Source organism: Ambystoma mexicanum, chromosome 3p (genome assembly GCF_040938575.1).
Source record: "Ambystoma mexicanum isolate Mex_15411 chromosome 3p, UKY_AmexF1_1, whole genome shotgun sequence".
Classification (NCBI taxonomy): Eukaryota; Metazoa; Chordata; class Amphibia; order Caudata; family Ambystomatidae; genus Ambystoma; species Ambystoma mexicanum.
In genome coordinates, this window is record NC_090925.1 from 538,058,245 (window position 1) to 538,081,338 (window position 23,094).

At 49.9% G+C, this 23,094-nt stretch overlaps 1 protein-coding gene across 1 annotated transcript in view; it reads right to left on the reverse strand.

The window, feature by feature from the left end:
• Nucleotides 1-23,094, reverse strand: part of SLC9A8 (solute carrier family 9 member A8) — a 1,353,696-nt gene that overhangs the window by 1,189,639 nt on the left and 140,963 nt on the right. The window contains exon 3 of the mRNA XM_069651262.1: nucleotides 2,308-2,486. Coding sequence (XP_069507363.1) covers nucleotides 2,308-2,486 — 179 coding nt within the window. The remainder of the gene's footprint in view (nucleotides 1-2,307; nucleotides 2,487-23,094) is intronic.

Below are 23,094 nucleotides of genomic sequence, written 5' to 3' on the forward strand. Positions count from 1 at the left end.
AGCTGCTTTCTTGTGGAGTCTCATTCTGGAATCTATCAGTCTGTCACTCCTTTGATATCAGAAGTAGCTGCGTTTTTTTTTTTATTTTTACAAATCTGTGCTTACCTCTGTGCTTCTGCCACATCAGTTATCTTTTCCAAAGGCTTGTGCCTTCCGAGCAACCACATTGGTCTGCTTTCCATCAGTTGATAAGCCACATACTCGTTTTAAGGCACCTTATTGGTCAAAGCTACCCTTATCGTCTCAGCTACAGTTCACTCTCTCACTCTCTTCGTTCTATACTACCGACATTCTCATTCATAGTTTCTGCAGCACATTTTCTCACCAAAACGAACCCACTTCTTCTCTGGCTCTCTTCTATTTCTTGGCATTATGACTCTGCTCATGGGGTCATGCGCTATCCTGGACTTTGTGTGGTAAATGGAGATCACTCATCACAGGGATGTAGACTAGGACTGGTACACATTTAATATCACTACATTAATACCATTTGGATGCAAGGCTAAAATAAGCAGTGTCGCATAGCAATTGGCTATGCAATTCTGTAGGTTTGCTAATTAAATTGACACTTGTGTAGCAAGGTTAGCTAATTAAGGTACCCAGTTCAATAAAAGCACTGCTCACCCTGAATTCCTCTCTGACTCTCAAGGCTCTTGCCACCCTCTTCTCTGTTCACTGCAAGTTCAAAGGAGCTAATGGAGAGAGAGAGAGTGCAACATCTCCTTCACTCTTAAGTTCCAAACACTTGTGTGGGAGTGCTAGGCAAGATTATTTTTATTTTTCAAACAATTGAAAACCAGAAGTAATCTGGATGATACTTTTATTACACTAACTATATCCTCTTTGGAAAAGATGTATTCTCTTTGGCAAAGACCAGTATGTGTAACTTTATTAAAAATAGACATGCCATTCCATTCCTAAAAATGTAAGTTGTTGCATAATGCAGAACTATTGTATTGCTTCTATATTGCACTCCATTGTCTGCACGGTTTACAGTACTGTTTAGGTTAGTGTATCTAAATCTCAGTGTCAACTAGATTTGTTTTTTGGGGGGTGAAGATGCATCACATTGATAAGTTAACACTTTGGAAAATGTAAATGATCACACGGTCAACTGCTTTTAATGGCAAATCTAGCTATGTGACCTGACCTGCATGAGCTGTTTTATACCAGTTATCCTGAAAGTGAGATGGCAGCATACTACAATAATCCACCTAGTTTGACCAGTTATCTGACTGCTATGCCATCTACTCTGCTAAGTCTCTTACTTTTTTTCCTCTTACATAATGAATACACAAGGCTAACTAGATGTTTACGCAAAAGAATGATCAATATGTCTATCCAAACTGCACATCGACACATCTACTGCAATACCACACACTGTAGTTAGCCTGCAGAGATCACATTGCTCTAATTATGATTGCATTACATATTGACACCTTCGGGAAAGAGCTACCCAAACTGTTTTCAGGGCCTTTTTTTAAATCAAATCTATTTATTTGTGTGCATTCATTCAGCTAACCTTTTACATTTTACAGACACTCAGCCAGAGCTTGAAAGTCCAATCATCCACTTGCATGGTCCAGTAGATTTTATGAAGGGCAAGTACCATCTCCAGGTAGTTTGAAACTTAAATGTAACATTTACTTTTTTTGCAGTAAATGTCAAAGAAGTGTCACTGCACAGCTGGCTTCTGGGTGGCAGCAGTGTGCCAAACCAAGTGGGTTTGTGGTGACATGCGCCATTTTACAGAAAGTGCATGTATATTTTTCATCAACCGTTGCTATGGATTGAGTGTATTTCTTTTAGGTCGTGTAGTAAACTAAATAACTTACCCCCCAGGTCTAGTGGAATTAAAAAAATGTGCAAACCCTGATTTGTCTCACTAATATCTTACTTCACCGGTACAAAAACATGCTGTATTGATGCTCATTTGTTTTGGATCCAAATAACGTCTGGTGGCATTAACAACATTAGTTCAACATTGCTAATCAAATGGGTGAGTTTGCTAATCAAGGAACATTATATTAGCAAACTCTGCAAATCAATTTTTGAAAACTAATTCATTCATTGGGATGAGAAAGAATTCAAGAGGTGGTGTGTCTAAAAAGTAGTTTTGTGACGGTGTTTTTAAAAGGACAATTGAAACATAGACAGGTGAATGATGAGGGAAAGAAATGTTTTGATACACAGAGAAAATATGTGCAATTAACAGCAAACAACTCTCCCCACCACCCATTAAGAAACACCATCACTTGGATGTCAATAATCAAACAACGTGGTATTGCAATGAATGTTAACAATTACCTAACACCAGCAAACTAAAGAAAATTGACATGCCACTGGATTGTTCTTCTTGTTGTGCTTGCACTCCAGTTTGCACTGGCAGGATTGGCTTTGCAGGTGTAGGAAGCACAAGTTTTGAAGTAATGGCCAGGGTAGTGAGCAATGTGAAGTTTGAGTCTCCATGGCTATCGTTATGGAACCTGTAAAATATAAACACAGAAAATGGTCACCCCAAAAAAAAACATGGTTACATTTAGAGAATGGAATGGGGTCCCATTTAATTCGCTTATAGTAGTATATAAAGTAGTATATAAAGTAGTATATATATAGTAGTATATAAAACTTAATTAGAAAATATATCCTAATCATAAAATCTTTGCAAAAATGGTCTACAACCTCCATTAAACCACACTAGGCAAGAGACATTCTGACTGCATGCGCCCCCCTTGAGAACCTGATCTCTGTGTTCATTGAATCAGCTTTGCACCAGTGATCGATGAAAAGAGCATGTTTTACTGAATGTCTTGCAGCACACGCTGGCTATGGTCCCCCCCACCCAATTGTGATCATTATCCTGCCAACAACTAAACCTTCTCTCTACCCAATCAAATCCTCTAAACTGGTCAGTAGATCCAGCTCTCCCATCCAACCTTCATATCGATGGGAGCAAGCATGATGGGTCTGAAAAAGTTAAGACTGATTTCAACTTCTTTGTTAGCACCTGTAAATAATTTACTGTTACAATGCAAAGAAAGGCAAGACCACAATTTGCGAATAATTATCTGGCTACAAAGCACAAGGACACCCTCTCATACAGCACCACCTAACTTCTCATTGGGGCCATGCTGCATTTCAAACGCTGATGTAAGCAAAACTAGCCACAGATTTAGCCTCACATAATACACCACAACCTGAGATATATCATCTATATGTAGCCTATTGCTACAAAAACTAGACAGTATTTTTACCATGTTGTAAGGTTTTAATTACTGTCTCACTGTGAATGCAACGCATGCTATAGTTTAAAGTCTGATCTACCAGAAACCCACTTAGGTGCAGAAATATGCTACTGAACGTTCACTCAGTGCTACAATGCCAAACAAGTAGCAAATAGCAAGTAACATTAACAGGTTTCATTTTCAAAGCCCCAAAGCGCAAAATGTGGTGTACAAGACTGATGTACACCTGTTATGCTTGCCACGCCACATTTACCACTTCAAGAGAAATTGTGCTTTTTGGAGGCGATGTTGGGGCACAGAATTGTTAGGGAGAATTCTCAGATATGTGCTAATTCCCTCCAATTTAGAGACCCCAGCAACTTTGCTGGATTTTGAGGACTTGATGTTTTTAACCTGGAGAGAATGAGCCCCTTTTTCCCACTCTCTCATGTATTTGTTTTTTTGTTAACTTTGGTTTTATTAGCATTTTCTTATTGTTACAAACAGGCTCAATGCAGATTCGAAGGTTATACAATCAACTTGCCCATTTAAACCTATATCCTTCCTCCCGCCATCCCCCCACCCCAACACAGTCCTTCCCCCCCGAACCCTATGCCCGAACGAGAACTTTGATCTTGGGAGACTCCATATGTCCTCTTTGTTTCCTGTGCTTAGGGGTTGATGTGATTGTTGACAATATTGAGGGCTGAGTTGAGGCCGCCTTCCCCCGGGCCGTGTGCGCCTGGGCCATTTTCAGCACTTCTCCATCCCCGTCCCCCCCACCTCCGCCAGGGCCTTGCCTCAGTGTCAGTGAACATCCCATCCCCAGGACTGCTGCACCCCATACCAGTTCGCTAGGAATGAGCCAGAATCATTATTCACCATGGCAGTCAGTTTGTCCATCAGAAACATGTTCTTCACTTTTTTCAACCAGTCTTCCTTGGAGGGGGTCTCCGGGCTCTTCCATTTCTGCACCAGGGTCACCCTGCCCGCCCTCAACATGGTTTCCCACATTCTTGGGTATCTGTGTATTTCCGTTTCCTCCGGGGGAAGTCCCAGCAACATCGTCAGAGAATTTGGTGGGAGTAGTTCATCGGATACCTCCGCAATCCAGCCCCTCACCTCCCCCCAGAAGTCTTGGACCTTTGGGCAGTGCCACCACATGTGGCCCATGGTGCCCTCCTGGCCGCATCCCCTTGGACATCTGGGTGACACCCCTGGGAACATCTTTGACAGTTTCACTGGGTCTCTATGCCACCCCTGCAGAATCTTAAAATGATGCTCCATATCCTAAGTGAATAAGTTCCCATGGAATGCTATTTTAAATATCCTGGACCAAGCGTCCTCAGAGATATCCTCCCCTGCCAAGTCGTTCCAGAACGAACGGAAACTCCTCCTTTCCGCTAGGTTGTTGGTGTTTAAGATTTTGTACATCCTGGACACAGCCCCCTTCCTCGAGGTCACCGTATCTAGAAGCTTTTCAAAGGGGGTCAACTATCTCCTCAAGTTTTGACCCCATGACTGGTCGCAGAGGATGCCCTTCAGGCAGAGATATTCGAAAATGGATAGAGACCCATGCCCGAGAGCGTCCCTCAGATCCTCATACGCTAGAAATTCACCCTCTCTAAACATCTGCCCCGCCCAGTCCATTCCCATGTCTGACAAGGCCTGGGCGTTCCGGAATCCCCTACTACCCAGTTTGAGAGGGTGGCCCCATAGCGAGGTCATCAGGGACGGCCATGAGGTAAGGTAAGCAGTCTGAGGACCCTCTTTCCAAATTGCCCAGAGAACTCCCAGGGTCGGATGGGTTTTCAGTTTGCTCGGGATTGTCTTGCGCGGAGCCCACAAAAGGTCCTGAACCTTTAGAGGGTGGGCATCCATATCTTCTAAATAGGACCAGCAGGTCCCCATCCCCTCTTTCATATGTTCCAGGAGGACGTGCAGCTGGGCGGCGCGGAAATAAAGACGAAAATCCGGTAACCCAAATCCTCCCTCTTCCCTCAGTAGGGTTAGGATGGCCCTCCCGGTCCTCGGGGTTTTCTCTTGTCATATGACGTCTCGTACTGCATTCTGTAGATCTTTAAAAGGTTTGATCGGGGACGCTGGTTGGGAGTGCCGTGAAGAGGTACAGTAGCCGAGGCAGTACGTTCATCTTTATCACCGTCATTCGGCCATACCAGGACAGAATCATCTTGCCCCATCTCCTCAGATCTGATGTGATCCCTGCCATTATAGGGTCATAGTTGGTGGGGGCGAGTTTCGACAGGTCCCTGGTGAGGAGGACACCCAGGTAGCGGATAGAGTCCTTCCTTACTGCTATCCCATTGAACCTATCCAGGGGGTCCAGCCTCGGGTCCCGAACTCTCATTGGGAGCAGTACTGATTTTGTTGTATTAATTTTTAGCCCCGAGAAGCACCCAAACGTGGTCACCAAGGACAAGAGGGGGGGGGGGTGAGGAGCCGGGTTCCACCAGGTAGGCTAGGATGTCGTCCTCAAACAGGGAAAGCTTAAATTCTACCTCACCCCTTCTAATTCCTCTAATCTCCGGGTGTGCTCTCACTGCTATGGCTAGGGGTTTCATCGTAAGGACGTATATCAATGGGGAGAGTGGGCAGCCCTGCCTTGTCCCCCGTGAAAGGGGGAATGATTCCGACAGTTTCCCATTCACTTGTACCCTTGCTGTGGGGGCTCTGTAGAGTGCGGATACCCAGATCCTAATGTGTGTCCCAAAGCCCATTTTTTGGAGGAGGAGTTCCATGCATCTCCATTCGACCCTGCCGAAGGCTTTCTCCCAGTCTAGGGAGAGGACACTTGCTTCGAGGTCTGATTCCTGGGCATAATGGAACAGGTCTATTGTTTTACGTATGTTGCCCGAGCCCTGTCTTCCTCTTATGAATCCCACCTGATCCCCATGGACCAGCTTCGGCATTCTCCCTTCCATCCGCCTCCCCACCACCTTGGCCAGGATCTTTACGTCTAGGTTTAGCAACGATATTGGGCGATAGGAGGAGCATTCCGCTGGATCCTTACCCTCCTTGGGCAGCACTGCTATTATGGCCCCCATCATAGATTCTGGGAGAATGCCCTCCTCCAACACTGAATTGAAAACCCTCACCAGGTGCGGGGCTAGGGTGGAGCAAAACCTTTTGTAAAAGTACACTGTGAAGCTGTCCTCCCCGGGGGAAGTCCCCACCTTCATCCCGCTAATCACATGGTCTACCTCCTCCTCAGTCACCGGACCCTCCAACCCCTCCGCCATCTCCTTTGTCAGGGCGGGAATTTGGATAGAATTTAGGAAGTCTTCAATCTGGGCATCACCCCCGTCATATTCCGACTAATATCATTTTTCATAGTATTGACGGAAGGCCTCTCCTATGTGGGGAGTGTCATAGCCTATTGACCCCTGGGCATTTCTCACCGCCTTCACCATTCTACTTCTCTGAACCTCCCTCAGCTTCCAGGCTAAGATCCTGTCCGCTTTGTCCCCTTTATCATAATATTTGTGCTTGACCAGCTGGAGACTCCTCTCTGTTTTGTGTAGGAGGAGGTCTTTTAGCTGAAGCCTTTAGTCTTCTAGGGTGGCCACCCGATCGTGCTCCAGGGGCTGATCCGGGGAATCCCCCGGCTGGAGTCGGGCTATGATTTCTCTCGGGGTCCTCTCCTGGGCATCTCTTTCCCTTTTTTTCTGGGCTCCTATTTTAATGAGGACTCCTCGTAAGGTTGCCTTGAAGGCGTCCCACAATGTGTGTGTGCCAACCACCCCATTATCATTTAGCTCAAAGAATTCCGTTATGGCGTCTAACACTTCCTGGGCATAGACCTCGTCCTTTAACAGGGTGTGGTTACATTTCCAACGTCCTCTACGGTCCTTTCGCCATCCCTCCGCTATGGTGACGCCAACCATATCATGATCCGACCAGGGGACAGGGTCGACCCTATGGCCAGTGACATATGGGCGGAGGATCTCGTCTACTAGAATGTAGTCTATTCTAAATATGATGTATGGATGGCAGAATAGTATGTGAATGAGGGATCGCCCGTCCTGGGGGTCGGGATTGTGTCCACCAGGCCCAGCTCCACGTTAACCTTCTGGAAGTTTTGTGCCATGGTTTCATCTGTAGACCTAGAGATTTGAGGACCTACACCAGGGGTGCACACCTGATTTTGACAGAGGGCCGAAAGTACCCTACATGATGGCTATAGTGGGCCGAAAAGTAAATGTGGGTGGGGCCGTTGGCGTGGCGTGGCAGGAGGCTTTTTCAACCCCTAATATTTATTAAACACTATGCCCCATGGCTCCCACCCCTCATGCAAACATTATGCCCCAAGGCCCCCACCCCTCAAGCAAACACTATGCCCCATGGCCCCCACTTCCCAACCAAACACTATGCCCCATGGCCCCCACCCCTCATGCAAACACTATGCCCCAAGACACCCCCCCTCAAGCAAACACTTTGCCTCATGACACCCCCCCTCAAGCAAACACTATGCCCAATGACACCCACCCCTCATGCAAACACTATGCCCCATGGCCCCCACTCCCCAACCAAACACTATGCCCCATGGCCCCCACCCCTCATGCAAACATTAGGCCCCAAGACACCCACCCCTCATGCAAACACTATGTCCCATGGCCCCCACTCCGCAGCCAAACACTATGCCCCATGACACCCACCCCTCATGCAAACACTATGCCCCAAGACACCCACCCCTCAAGCAAACACTATGCCCCATAGCCCCCACTCCCCGACCAAACACTATGCCCCAAGACACCCACCCCTCATGCAAACACTATGCCCCAAGACACCCACCCCTCAAGCAAACACTATGCCCCATAGCCCCCACTCCCCGACCAAACACTATGCCCCAAGACACCCACCCCTCATGCAAACACTATGCCCCAAGACACCCACCCCTCATGCAAACACTATGTTCCATGACACCCACCTCTCATGCAAACACTATGCCCCATGACACCCACCCCTCATGCAAACACTATGTTCCATGACACCCACCTCTCATGCAAACACTATGCCCCATGACACCCACCCCTCATGCAAACACTATGTCCCATGGCCCCCACTCCCCAACCAAACACTATGCCCCATGACACCCACCCCTCATGCAAACACTATTCCCCAAGACACCCACCCCTCATGCAAACACAATGCCCCATGACACCCTCATGCAAACACTATGCCCCAAGACACCCACCCCTCATGCAAACACTATACCCCAAGACACCCACCCCTCAAGCAAACACTATGCCCCATGCCACCAAGCATGCACCATGCATACATACTCATACAGACCCCAACGCCCCCACCCCTGCATACAAACTAACAAGCATACACCATGCACCCATACAGACCCAAACCCCCACCCCCAACTCAGCACACAAACCCACACGCATACACCATGCACCCATACAGACCCGAACCCCCCATCCCCAACTCAGCACACAAACCCACAAGCATACACCATGCACCCATACAGACCTGAACCCCCCACCCCCAACTCAGCATACAAACTCACAAGCATACACCATGCACCTATACAGACCCCAACCCCAACTCACCATACAAACTCACAAGTATACACCATGCACCCATACAGACCCAAATCCCCCACCCCCAACTCAGCACACAAACCCACAAGCATACACCCATACAGACCCGAACCCCCACCCCCAACTCAACACACAAACCCACAAGCATACACCATGCACCCATACAGACCCAAACCCCCCACCCCAGTACACAAACTCACAAGCATACACCATGCACCCATACAGGCCCGAACCCCCCACCCCCAACTCAGCACACAAATCCACAAGCATACACCATGCACCCATACAGACCTGAACCCCCCCACCCCCAACTCAGCACACAAACTCACAAGCATACACCATGCACCCATACAGACCCCACCCCCAACTCACCATACAAACTCAAATGCAAACACCATGCATCCATACAGACCTGAACCCCCCACCCCCCAACTCACCAAACAAACTTACAAGCATGCACGCATACAGACCCGGACCCCCCACCCCCACATCTCAACATACACTGAACGTGCACACAACAACAATAAACATTAAGGCAGACCCGACCCCTCCAACCTCCCCCCCCCCAGCATCTCAACATACACTTCACTTGCACACAAACACATTCAGGCAGACCCGACACACACCCCACCCCCGCATCTCAACATACACTGAACTTGAACACAAACACATTCAGGCAGACCCGACCCCCACACCCCCTCTGCATCTCAACACACACTGCACTTGCACACAAACACATTCAAGCAGACCCGACACACACCCCACCCCCGCATCTCAACATACACTGAACTTGCACACAAACACATTCAGGCAGACCCCCCCAACCCCCCTCCGCATCTCAACACACAATCCACTTGCACACAAACACATTCAGGCAGACCCGACACACACCCCACCCCCTCATCTCAACATACACTGAACTTGCACACAAACACATTCAGGCAGACCCGACCCCCACACCCCCTCCGCATCTCAACACACACTGCACTTGCACACAAACACATTCAAGCAGACCCGACACACACCCCACCCCCGCATCTCAACATACACTGCAGAGATACAAATACAAACACACCCATACACACCCAACACACACCCCCACCTCCGCATCTCAACATACATGCAAAAACAAAAAACACAGTCAGGACGGACCCGAGACAGACACACACACACAAACATACAGCCCCCCCCCCCCCATGTACTTACCCAGACGTGCTGGAATGCTGGCGAGGCTTCTGGCACTACGGCTGGCGTGGCAAGCAAGGCTGAAATGCCTTCCGGCATCAAGCCTTATTGGCCACGCCAGCCGTAGTGCTGGCACTCCATTGGTGCAGCACACACGCACTACGTGGCTCATAGGAGCTGCGTTGTTCGTGTGCACTGAACCAATGAGGGCCAGTGTTTTGTCCGGCCCGAAAGACAACAGAGACTTTCCTAATGGAGGGCGGCCGATGCTGCTTGCGGGCCGCCCTCTATTAGGAAAGTCTTTGTGCCTCGCGGGCTGGACAAAACGTCATGGCGGGCCGCAACTGGCCCGTGGGCCGTATGTTGTGCACCCATGACCTACAAGCTTCCTGTCTGAGGTTGGGTCCAAAACCATGTTGAAGTCCCCCCCCCACTACCACCATGCTCTGTACAAATAGCTTTAGCCTGTCTCGCACCTCTTCCCAGAATTGAGCTTGGCCTTCATTCATGCCGTATACTACAGCGAGGGTTGGAGGGGTGCCCTGTAGGGAGCCCCTTACCAGCAAATAGCGGCCCTCGTGGGATGTGCACAGCACCTCTCATATTCCCCCCGCCCCCCTGCATTTTGGGTTGCTTCCCCCGAGCCCAGTCTTGTCTCTTGCATGAATAGTAGGTCTATTTTCGCCCTCCTGAATTCTCTACAGACCAGAGACCTCTTGGTGGGGGTGTTCAAAGCCTGCACATTCAGGGTACCCACTCCTAGGGCCGGCAGACTATCAGCCATTATCTAGGTTTCCCTCTCTCTCGGTCAACATCATCACATTGTGCTCCCTTTGTCTTACCTTTCGCCCCCTTTTGTCCCCGTTCCCTCCCCTTGGGTGGGCCTTAAACTTTTCCCCAACTGCCCCCCGATCCCAATCCCTAAATGAACAACCCCACCTATCGCGTGACTCCCCTCCCCCTTCCCGGCGTCCAGCCAGTCAGTTCCGCCATTGCTGGCATTTGGCCGGACCACCAGCCTGCCCTCCTCGGCCAGGCATTCAGTGAAATGCTCAATTCTTTGAGCCCCCCCTACTCCCCCACTGCTTCATCCCCTCATTAGCCCCTTTATAATTGCTGTTCAAGGGGACTCTACTTGCGGTGGAACTTCAAGAATTTCCACTCCCGTCCCGTCGCTGGTCGGGCCACCCCGATCATCAACCCTCCGAGTCATTACGCTCTCCTTCCATTGCAGGCGGCGGGGTATTCAATTTTTCAAATTTCCTTGAACTGGTTTTCCTTCTCCTGGCCCCCGACTGGCCAGAAACGCCCGCACCGCCCACCGCCGGACCGACAGGACCCCTCCGGGGGGGTAGGCTCCATCACATAGTCCTGGATGGCTCCCCTTATTTTTTCTTCCGTGATCAGCGTCGTTCGTTGACCCATATATTCGAAAACCAGAGAGAAGGGGTACCCCCACCTTTAGCGCACACCCCTCTCCTTCAGTAGCTGCGTTAGGGGGCGGCACATTCTGCGTCTGGCCAGAGTATAAGTGGAGAGATCTTGGAAAATTATGATCCGAGCGCTGTTCTAGGTGATCTCCCCCACCTTCCTAGCTTCCTCCAACACCTTCGTCTTTTCCGTATAGTAGTGGAACCGAACCAGCACCGACTGGGGGCCCCCCACCTTTCCCCCCGCCCTGTGCACCCGGTCGAACGTGAGTTTTGTAGTCATCTCTTCCGCAAACAGGAGGGTAATAATGGCTCTCACCCCCGGATTAGGTCTCTCTCCGTTTCTCCCTCCGTTTCAGGGACCCCGAAAAATCCGAGATTGTTCCTCCTTTCTCTGTTTTCAAAATCGTCCATCTGCCTGGCCCTTTCCGCGTCCCTCTTCTCCAGGGCCGCCAGCCTCATGCCTATTTGTACCTCCTGGGTCGCTGATGTCGACTGGTTGGTTTCCACCTGTAAGAGCCTGTCCTCAACCTTGTCCACCCTTTGGTCAATTTTTTCACATTTCTGAGCAATGTCTGATCGCATTTCCCTGATTTCTTGTAGGATAGAGGCGAAGCCCCTTTCCATCGCTGTTGTGGACTGCATCGAGGCCTCCGGCTGGGCCATGCTCCCAATGCGGGTCGAGCCGCTGTTATTGCTCCCCGTCTCCTTGTAGCGGTATTCCTGCAGGGCCTCCTGACAGTTCATCCGGTCGCCCAGTGTGCCTGCTGTGGGGCCGGCCGCGGTCAAGGGGTGTCGGTGGGTCTTCTCCAAGCCCCGCCTGGGGGGCCACAAACTGGGGTATCACAGGGGAGCTCGAGGGGGGGCACCACCTCTGCAGAGAGGTAGCTTCCAGGCGGGCACACGCCCCACCAACACTGGGCGGGAGCCTCACACCTGGACCTCTCCCCGAGACTGACGCTATTTTCTTTGTGCCCCTAGGGGAGGGTGGAGTATTCAACAGAGCTCATATGCGCAAGCCCCTGGGGTCACTCGCTCCAGTGCCTCCTGTCCCCTCCTGGGTGATGTCAGGCGGGCACACGCCCTGGGAGTGGGTCCAGGGGCCACCACCTGCTTGTATCCTGTGCAACGGGTCTTTGCCCCTCCGCCTGTCCTCCTGTGAATGCAGATCCTGTGCTCTCCAGGGCCCCCCGGGGAGTGGGGGGCCATGCTCCTTCCCTAGGAATTGCTGTGTCGTGGACTCGGCTGCGCTGGCGGGGCTTCCCACCAGCTTGTGTGACCTTTGTTGGGCGCGCTCGAAGAGCGGGGCCGCAGCCGCAGGGGCAGAGGACGCAGCCCTCCCAGGCCTGCGCCGGGATTTATCACGGGGGCCTCCGTGCCCGGGCCCGCCCCGTCACAGCCTCACCGCTCCAACAGGCTCCAGGGGGCGTTGGGCCCCGGTGCCTCCACTCCAAACTCCAGAATGCCAAGTCCAGGACTGTGCGTCCTCTCTGTCTGCCGGCCCGAACCGCCGGCGCGATCCACTCCAGCCCAGGGGGGCGGCGGGTGCCCGCAACTCACTCCGGGGCTGCTACCCTGCTCTATTGGGGTCGCTGTCCTCCGCCTGCGCACTCCTCCAGCGAGTGCAGGGAGCGTGTCGATGAGGGGGGCCGTCTCCTCGCCCTGCGCAGCAGCTGTTGAGGCCTCTCACTGCGCTCTCTCCGAAGGCCGCAGGACCCGTTCTCAGTCCCTCTGGGGTCCCCAAGCATGGCTCTTTTGAATGGGGGGAAACCCAGGGGGAGTCACCACTCCGATCCGGTAATTTGGTTCCACCCGAGAGGTCCGGGGGGGGCTCAATCCAATGTGTTTGCCTGGCTTCGGCGGGAGGACGGCATTCAGGCAGCCATTGCCTGTGCGCCCCCTGCTGGCCTCCCTTTCTCATGTATTTTAATGTGATTTTGGACACTTTCTTTTGGTTGTGGATTCTGACAAACTCCATAGGCATCATCTTTTACATTGTGTCACACAGCACCTTCAGTGCAGTGGCACAGGGAACTTTCAGATTTCCCAAAGGTTTAAATACCTTCTCTGGGACGAACTACTGTTTCCCTGAGCAGTAAAGTGACATTGACTTTACTTACATTTGTAACTTTCTAGACCCAGCACACACTATCTTACAATAGGGTGCTGGAGTGGTTACCTAATATCCCCTTTGTCTAGCTTCTCATGTAACATTTTTTTTATGTTACCCTTTGCTCACTAAATGGCTGGTGGCAGTGGTTTCGTTTTTAACTACCATGGTGTGCATTTACCTCAGGCTGCGTTCGCAGCTGCAGTAAAGCACCCAAGGGTGCCATTTGTCAAAATAGCTCTGGCCTTCTTTTTTCGCCATTTCTTTGTGGAAAGGTCCTTCTTGAGATTTACTCTACGCGCCAAACCAGGTTTGGTACCATTGTTCGTTTTGCCTTTGGCAGGATTCACGAGTGAATGGCTACAGGGTGTCTAGGGTAGGCAGGAAGTGAGATGGCTACAGGGTGTCTAGGATAGGCAGGAATTGAGGGAGGTGCCCGAAACTCCCTGTGCGTAGTCTCCTACGAGACCCAAATGCACTCTGTGAGGATTGGCCTGCTAACTGTCCGGCAAGGTCAGCCACCCTGCTGGGGGATTGACAGCTAGGCTGCAATGAATGGGAGAGAACTGAATAAAAGGCGAGTCTTTTGGCGATTCTTTTGGCTTGGAAGGCTGAGTCGACCACTGGACAAAGGAACCGAAGAAGAACTTGAAGAGGACACCTGCTGCAACTCCTGCCCTGCTGCAGTGGCGAAACGCCAAGTTCGCATCGACAGAGAAGACCCTGCAAAGACGACTTCTCCCCTTGAGTTTGGGGGACCAATCAACTCCAAAGTAAGCCACCTGGACATCCATCTCGCAGCTGGTTGAATTTCCAGAGTTGCTGCTGGAAACTGTATAGACAGGGAGAGGAACACCAGATTGTGTGCGTTGCTTTTACGCTAGCCAAGAGCTCTGGGAAGATCCTCTGGACTCCCAGAAAGCAGGACTGACCGAGCCTGCGCCCCTGAACAGAGTGCGGGACCCCAGAAGCAAGATAAATCCATCTCGACAGCCAGGAAACGCAGTGTTGCTATTTGCGGTAGACACGAGGAGCTGAATCACTGAATAGCCACTGAAAGCGAAGTTTGCCGGTTGCGAGTTTTGACCGTCCCAGTGCAGTGCAGGAGTCCCCTGACATCCTCCCTCTTGTCCCCACGACTGAGGCCCAGGAACAGTGAGATCTGCAGAGTTGCACAGGAACAGGAGTCATCTACTGCATCTTTTCTTCATTTTAAAAGGTACTGTATAAAGTCTGAGAGAACTTACCTCTTAATGTAGAGTTGCTTGGATCTTATTTATTTATTTTATTTATTCATATTTATAGAGCACACTACAGCCTGCAGGCATTGAAGCGCTATATCAGAGATTAAGAAGGCTTGATTACGGGTTACAAAGAAGCCGGCCAAGAGTACTTGCTTACAGTTCACCGTAAGTGTTTACATAGTACCACAGAGTACATGTTGGTGCATGTTGTCAGAAAATACATGTTGACACGGTCAGACAAAGAGGTTAGTTTTGATGGCTTTGCGAAAGGCTGAGTGGGATTCAATGATCCTGATGTGAGGCGGTACGGAGTTCCAGAGTAGGGGGGGCGACGTGGGGAAGCTAGAGCCACCCTCCCAGGCTTTGCGGGTTCTGGGAACAGATAGGAAGTTGGAGTAGGGAGATCTGGACGGTCTGAGGGTGGCGGGTTTGGTGATTCTGCATGCCAGGTAGGGGGGGCCAGGTTGTGGAGCCACTTGTGAGTCAGGGCGAGAGCTTTAAATGTGATCCTCTCCTTGACTGGAAGCCAGTGGACCTGTTTTCCGAGTTCTGAGATGTGTTCTCTACGCGCAAGGCCGGTGGCGGCTCTGGGCACGTTATTTTAAATGGTTTGAAGTTTGGAGACATTCTTGGCAGAAGTGCCAATGAGCAGTGCATTACAGTAATCAAGCCTGGAAACAATTATGGCCCTGGCGATAGTGAGGCAGTTTCGCTGGGACAGGAAGGGTCTGACTGAGTTGATGAGTTTTGAGTGATAGGCAGATGAGGAGGATATGGCGTTGACATGCCCGTCCATAGTCAGGTTGGGTTCCAGGTAGACATCTAGGGCCTCATTACGAGTATGGCGGTAAAAACGATGCCGGTAAAGGATTTATTTAATCACATGCCCATGTGGTTTGCATTATATTGGGAAAACTAATAGAAAGTGTCGAACTAGGATGGTGGAACATCGTAGCTGTATCAAGAATCAGATTATTACAGCCCCCATGGTTAAACACTTTGTGCAAATGAAGCATACACATGAGGATTTGAGATGGGTAATTCTTAAGAAAGTGACAGGCAAAAACAAACTGGAAATTGACAGTAAATTGTTACTGTTGGAACAGAAAATGATATTCAAATGTCAAAGTCATATTGTGGGTCTTAATGAAGAAATTGAGTGGCAACATACACATGAGTAAATCTGCCGTAATAGCTGTGTCTGATGTGTGTAAAACTAGATTCCGGGCATTTATCTGAATTTTTAATATACTTTGTTTATTTTCTTTGATGTTGTATGGCATTACTATATTGGTTACCGGGACACACTTGATTTTGGAGTCCTTCATTTTTAATTTTTATGTTTTTCATTTTTTCTTAATGTGAACATATTTCTTCATAGCACGGTGTACTGTGGGGAATATGGCTGATATTCATGTTTCCTGTCTTTTTTACAGTTATACTATGTGTGTTGTTGTAGATTTCCATAATACCCACTGTGTTGTTATGTAGCTTCTGCTGCAGGCTAGTCCTATTGTCCCTCTTTTGTGTTTTCACTTCCACCGGGTTCCATTAGTCCTCCCTTGATGGCTGGCGACACTTTAAGTCTGCCTTTGTCCTTCTTTTGTGTTTTACATCTACTGGAGTCCATCAGTCCCTCCTTTATGTTTGGTGACAACTTAAGTTCGTCTTGTATATCGGAGCACTCGTCTCGGGCTTGCACGCGAGTACTATTTATATTAGTGCACCGCGTTTTAAATGTTGGCACGGCACTTTTTGGCCGGGCTATGAGTATTCGCTCTCTGCATCAAGCGAATTACAAGGTATGTCTGTTATATAGGCAGTACGAGTGGTTCGCATCGTGTCCGCTTTTATCTAGTAAACAACAAGATATGCATAGAGTGAGGCATGGCGTTTCACCGCAGGCTCTATTATAGTAATCCTTGTCCTAGGTTGTAAAGGAATGGGTTTAAGATGGACCCAATACACAATTAAGAGAGGGTATTATTTGACATAGGGGACAACCTTTGCACGGCATTTCTGGGACTATGGTGACGCTATTATCCACCATTTTTGCTGATGACCAAGCTTAATATTGGTGGTAATATGTATACTAGGCATCACGGTGTGGTGATGGTGATGCTTTAAGACACACAGGGGTGTGTGTTTTTATTAACAGGGTTAATGTCTTCTCTGCTGTGTGTTACTGTGTGTTGTGACGAATAGTTTGTACTGTTTGGTTTGCAGCTTGGAAAGTGAGCCCTTAGCTACCAGGAGCTATCAAATAAACAAGGACTCGATTTTGGAGTTTATGGCTAATTTGTGGTGGGGCTACACTGGCACTACTGGTACCAAGTCAAGAGGTATGTAGTTTTGTTTTGGCGGACTGATAAAATATAATCATGTCCTAACTTTATCAGTGGTTTGTGATGTATTACACAAATAACACTGAGTTATGGAATTTGTTTCCTATTGTAGGTGACTAGTACATATGGGTGGTGACTTGCCCCTTTCTGTTTGTTTCCCTGATTTAGGAAATTTGTGAGAACCCAGAACCCTTTCCTTGGATTGCATGGTGGAAATTCAGAAATCTTTATTCCCCTGAAGAAAGTTCATGCATTTGAGCAAACCAAGAACTGAAACATGTCGATGAAATAATGATTAAAAATTGAAAGTATTTTTTAGAAATAACTAACACTGAGTCTATTTTTTCAAGACCGCAGGTTTTATGAATGTGGGGCACACACTTCCATATATGTACTTAGATCAGCAAAATGGGATATAGTATAATGATCCCTTTTATATATCAACATATTTAGGTCACTCCCTGACCGTGTGGGAACATTTTTTGTAATAGGGTGTTTTGCCTTTTATGAAGTACTGGTAAAGGATTACCGGCATCGTCTACTGCTTCGGTCGATTACGACCCACCAACCCGCTATTAGCTGCACCGTAAATAACAGTGCCGCTAATAGCGCAATGGGCGCAGGTACGCGACTGCACATGCCGGCAATAGCGCCAGGCTTAAACAGGAACCGAACACAAGTAATGCGGACATGCAAATAACGGCCTACACAAGACAGAAAAGTACCTTACCGGCATGGAGCAAATGCCGGCATCGCGGACCACACGTAAACGGCCATGTGCAGTGTTCCCAGCTGTTACAGGTGCACACAATCAGCACAGGTGGAGGCAATATAGACTGGGCCAGCACAAAAGGAGCACACCCCACCCCCTCCAACACCCAGTCACACCTAAAAATGATTCCAATACTACTAGCAATGCTGGGGCTGGAGGAAATGATTGCAGGGGAACTGGAGCAACAACAACAACAACAGGCAGCACAGAGGAGATGCAGGAGGAAAAGGAGGGTGAGGCAGGCCCAGCTTGCCCCACCTGTGCAGCCAGTGGTGCCACGCCGGCAGCCCCCAATCCCTCGCATCAGAGCCAGTCCATTCAACCTAACCCCTGAGCAGATCCACACCCTGTACCGTCTTGACCGGGACACCATCACCACCGTTGTGGACATGATACATGACGACATTGTCAGCTTCATTGAAATATGCACCGCTATCCCACCTCTACTGAAGGTAGTGTCAGTGCTCCACTTCCTGGCCACAGGCACCTACCAGCACACAGTGGGGCACATGCATGGCATATCACAGCCATTACTCTCACGTTCGCTGAACCAAGTGCTCGATGCCCCCCTGAAGCACACAGGCGACCACATTTTCCTACCACGGACAGCCCAGGAGAACTCCCATACCAAAGTTGGTTTCCATTCACTGGCCGGGATCCCTGGTTGCATTGGCGCCATCGACTGCACCCATGTTGAATTGGTGGTCCCACATGCCATGGAGGCAGTGTACCGCAACCGTAAGTTATACCACTCCATCAACGTGCAAATGGTATGGGACTCAAACAAGATCATCACACATTGTTGTGCCGGATTTCCCGGATCAACCCATGATTCAATGGTCTTGCGGAACTCCACGATACCATGCTACATGGAGCGACATGCAGGGCAGAGATCCTGGCTTCTCAGTGAGTTGCATGTCAGGCTCATGGCATCGCGATGTGGGTAGGTGTTTGGGGGGTGAGATGCATACTTCACCTGGCTGAGATGGGGGAGGGGGAAGAGATGCATACTTCACCTGGCTGAGATGGGGGGGGGGGAGAGATGCATACTTCACCTGGCTGAGATGGGGGGGGGGATGCATACTACACCTGGCTGAAATGGGGGGGAGAGATGCATACTACACCTGGCTGAGATGGGGGGGGGACGAGAGGCATACTACACCTGGCTGAGATGGGGGGGGGGAGAGATGCATTCTTCACCTGGCTGAGATGGGGGGGGGGAGAGATGCATACTTCACCTGGCTGAGAGTACCTGAGAGGATGGACCATGCTCATACCCCAAAGCAGGCCAGACTTCACCTGACACCTGACCCCAAAATGCAAGACGAAAGCTGCCCTACCATGAAAATGATGCAGTGTTACAACCATTCCATAGCCATCAACATGTAGACTGCACATAATCAGACTGTAGCCCCCGCAACACAATAATACAGCGACAAGCAGTTAGTATGGCCAATGCACAGCGCCAAATACCATCATCAAGAAGGACAGTTCTCCATTACTGCGTACAAAGGAGTCACATGAGGGCAAAATACATGAACACACCCCAACACCAACAGAGAGGCCCACCAAAGCAGCATGTCCACATCTGTTGTGCAGAGTGAGATCATCATGATTCTGCCATCAACGGTGACAGGATGAAAGCATACAATTGACCACACGGCACCCAGATCATGGCAACAACCGGCGTGGACTACCACAGTGCATGGGCACTCACAAGGAATAGGACAACCCTGCACCCACTAGATGATGCCACGCACATCTGTCGATCTGATGAAGACACACATTGCAGTAACGTCATGAGGCTCTATTCATGCATGGATATGTGGGTGCCAACAGGAAATAAATGCATGCTATGGTGTTATTGATACAAGTTCCATATGATGTGATCACTTACACATAACCATTCTTGCACACATGCAGGTGATGCAGGCTATCCCGTGAAGAGGTGGCTCCTTACCCCAGTCCGGAACCCGCAAAACAGGCATGAAGAGGACTACAATCGTGCGCATGCACGTAACCGTGTGGTGAAGGAGCAGACATTTGGCCTTTTGAAGGCACGGTTTCGCTGCCTCAGCAGGTCTGGTGGGGCACTCCTGTACGGGCATGAGAAGGTGGGCAAGATTGTCATGGCATGTGTCATGCTACACAATATGTGCATCTGACGGAATGTACCTCCGCCCCCTGATGCTGAACTGCAACCACCTGACGATGAGGATGAGGAGGGTGGAGATGGGGCTGCATTTCAGGGAGGGAGCGATGCACAGGAGGGACGTGCCATGCTTCAGACCTTGAAAAACCAATGTTTCTAGCACACATTGATGGGGAGTGTGACATGGAGGTGGGACTCAGGGCACTGGGTGTGTTAGGGACATGGACACTGTAGACTGTTCACCAATAAAGCACACGTACACAATAAACAATGTCCGCTCATTCAAATTCTGATTTCACAACAGGTGTATTGAAGAAATGTAACATATTTAGTGCAGAAGCCCTCCACTCCACACACCCTCTCCCCCTGCCCCTCAACTTCCCCACACACCCTCCCCCCTCAACTTCCCCACACACCCTCTCCCCCCTACGCCTCCCCCCTCAACTTCCCCACACATGGTGTGCACTTGCATGCACCATTGTTCTTCAGAAGTTGGGATTGCCAGGCTGCACCTACACCCGTTTTCCACTGGCAGCATTTGGGTGGACCCCTGTCTGACTTGCGCACATTCCGGACAGACCTACGCAGGGGGCTGGTCTGTCTGGGGCTGCTATTTGAGGAGGTCTCTGGTTGTTGAACCACCTGTGTGGAACGCAGGGCCTCCAATGCTGACACCAGTTGGATGAGAACCTGCCTCACAGCCTCCATTTCACTACATATGTCTTTGCCAGTGGACTCAATGGCAGATTTGAGGGATGCTGTGCATTCCCTCATTCCTCCCTTGCCTGGCCACATTCGGTTATGTGCTGGGTCAGCAGCCCTGTCAGCTCCTCCCGGCGCTGTTGTATTGCCCTGATGCCCTCCTGCCTGTCCCGGACACTGGCGGATATTGTTGGTGCATGCAGAATGGTTGGGGCCTCATGCATGCTCCCCATGGGGCTGAAGCTCCCTTGCCAGGACTCCACTACGGACAGCTCATGGCTGCTGGCATCATGATTGCTGGGTGGGGAGTGTTGGGGTGACTGCTGGGGGCCTGTACCAGTAGTAGTTCCGGTTGTCGGTGTGTATAGTTCATTATCAGACACAGCTGCCGTGGCAGCTCTCTCACCAACGGTACTGCTTGCAGTGGAAACCGTGCCTGCAGCCACTGGCTCCTGTGTGGATGTGGCTGGTGGGGGTGCTGTGGTGGTGTCAGTGATGGAAAGTTGTGCTGTCGGATCCCGCGTTGTGTTGGGCTTGCCCAGTAGTCCAGATTGTCCTCTTCCCCTGGATGTTGAGGGACGGTTTGCTGGTGCCATGCCCCTAGACCTCTTGGCTGGTGTCGCAGCATCCTCCCTGGGGTCCTGATCTTCACTCTCCGATTGTGAGCCTGTGGGGGACCAAGAGAGGGAGTCCATTAGTGATGGGTCTACATGCATCAGGCATGCATTGTGGTAGCTGCATTTCTATGGAATGGCAGGTGATTGGCATTGGGGTAGTGACATACGGGTTGCTTGCCTTTTGGGTGGGTTATGCATGGATGCGTCTGGGATGAAACATATATGGGGTCATGCATGGGGACAAGATGGTGCTGTGCACTGCCTGTAGGCAGTCTTACAAAAATGCGTCTGGTGGACCCTGCTTCTCATCATTGCACTGTCACTTCAGGGGGACATCATCGTGTAGTTCTTTACAGTGTTACATTTGGGACACCTACCTGCATTAGCCGATGACGGGGCTCCACACTCCATATCCCCCACTCCGTCGATTGACTCCATCCCAATGGTGCTTGCACAGATCTCCTCCCAGGGTTGCATCTTTATGGGGGAGGCTGCACCACCACCTGTTGCCATCCCCAGGTTACGGTTGGCAGAGATGATGTGCCGGCCGCGTAAGCGCAGGTCGTCCCATCGCTTCCGGACATCTTTAGCTGTGCGCAGGGTGGTGCCAACGGCACTCACTTTCTGCGCCACCGCCGCCCATATCTCTTTTTTGCGCTGCACTGCAGGTCGCTGCATGTTAGTGGAGAACACGACATCCGCATTTTCTGCCGCGTCTCTGCCAGCATGTTGAGCTCCTCTTGTGAGAAGCGCTCCTTGCGCAAGTGCTCAGCACTTTTTTTAAGGGCCTTGGGCATTGTGAAATGCTGCAGGTATATGTTGGGACAGGTATGGTGGTGATATGGGTCCTGGTTACAGAGGATGGCAATGGATTGTGTTTTTAAAGATGGCCGCTGTGCTCTTTCCCGTTCCTGTGCGATGACGCTACTTCCGCGTCCGCTTATTAGCGGTGACCGCTATTAGCGGTGACCGCTAATGCCGGTGGCATAGATGGCGGTGGAGCAATCTGCGCTTCGTGCAATGCCGGTAAAGGTGATTTTTAGCCTTTTAACGGCACAGCGGTAAGGTCGTTACCGGCATGGCGCAAAGCTTGTGCCTGCGTACTCGTAATGGCCCTTGTTAACGTCTTCAATTCAACACTACAGCTAAGTCAATGCCTAGTCTGGGATGCTGATGGAAACCCTTATTTATCTATTTTTATGACAAGTTATAATCTGGATGATGAACCCTTGTATAACGCCCCTCTCTTAGAATCCCCCTGACCCCACTGAGCCAAGAAGTAGGTTTGTTTTGCAAATTAAAAATGTTTATTTGAAAAATTAAACAATAGATATATATCACACTTTTACAAATAAATTGATAATTGATAGCACACTTGATAATATGAGCAGTAATCAGCAATAGGTAATCCTACAGTAGCACAGTTCTTGGTTACTTATGAATAAGAACAGAGGACTAAGGTAGCAGAGAATGCTTTATATGGTTCAAGGAAATGCAAGGTGGGACAGAATGCAACACAGAAATGATTTGTTATGATTTCCACAAGAGATACTGTGATCAATTTTTCTTTTGACAATTCACTCCCCCCCTTTATGCAATATAAGGAAATGGAAGGAGATCACACAGTCTTCAAGAATACCAACAAACATGCAATTCAAAGTTCCAATTTCCCCCCAGCAAGCTGAGAGCACCAGGGATGATTTTTAAACACAGGTCCAAAATACTTTAATGTGGTGGCAATGA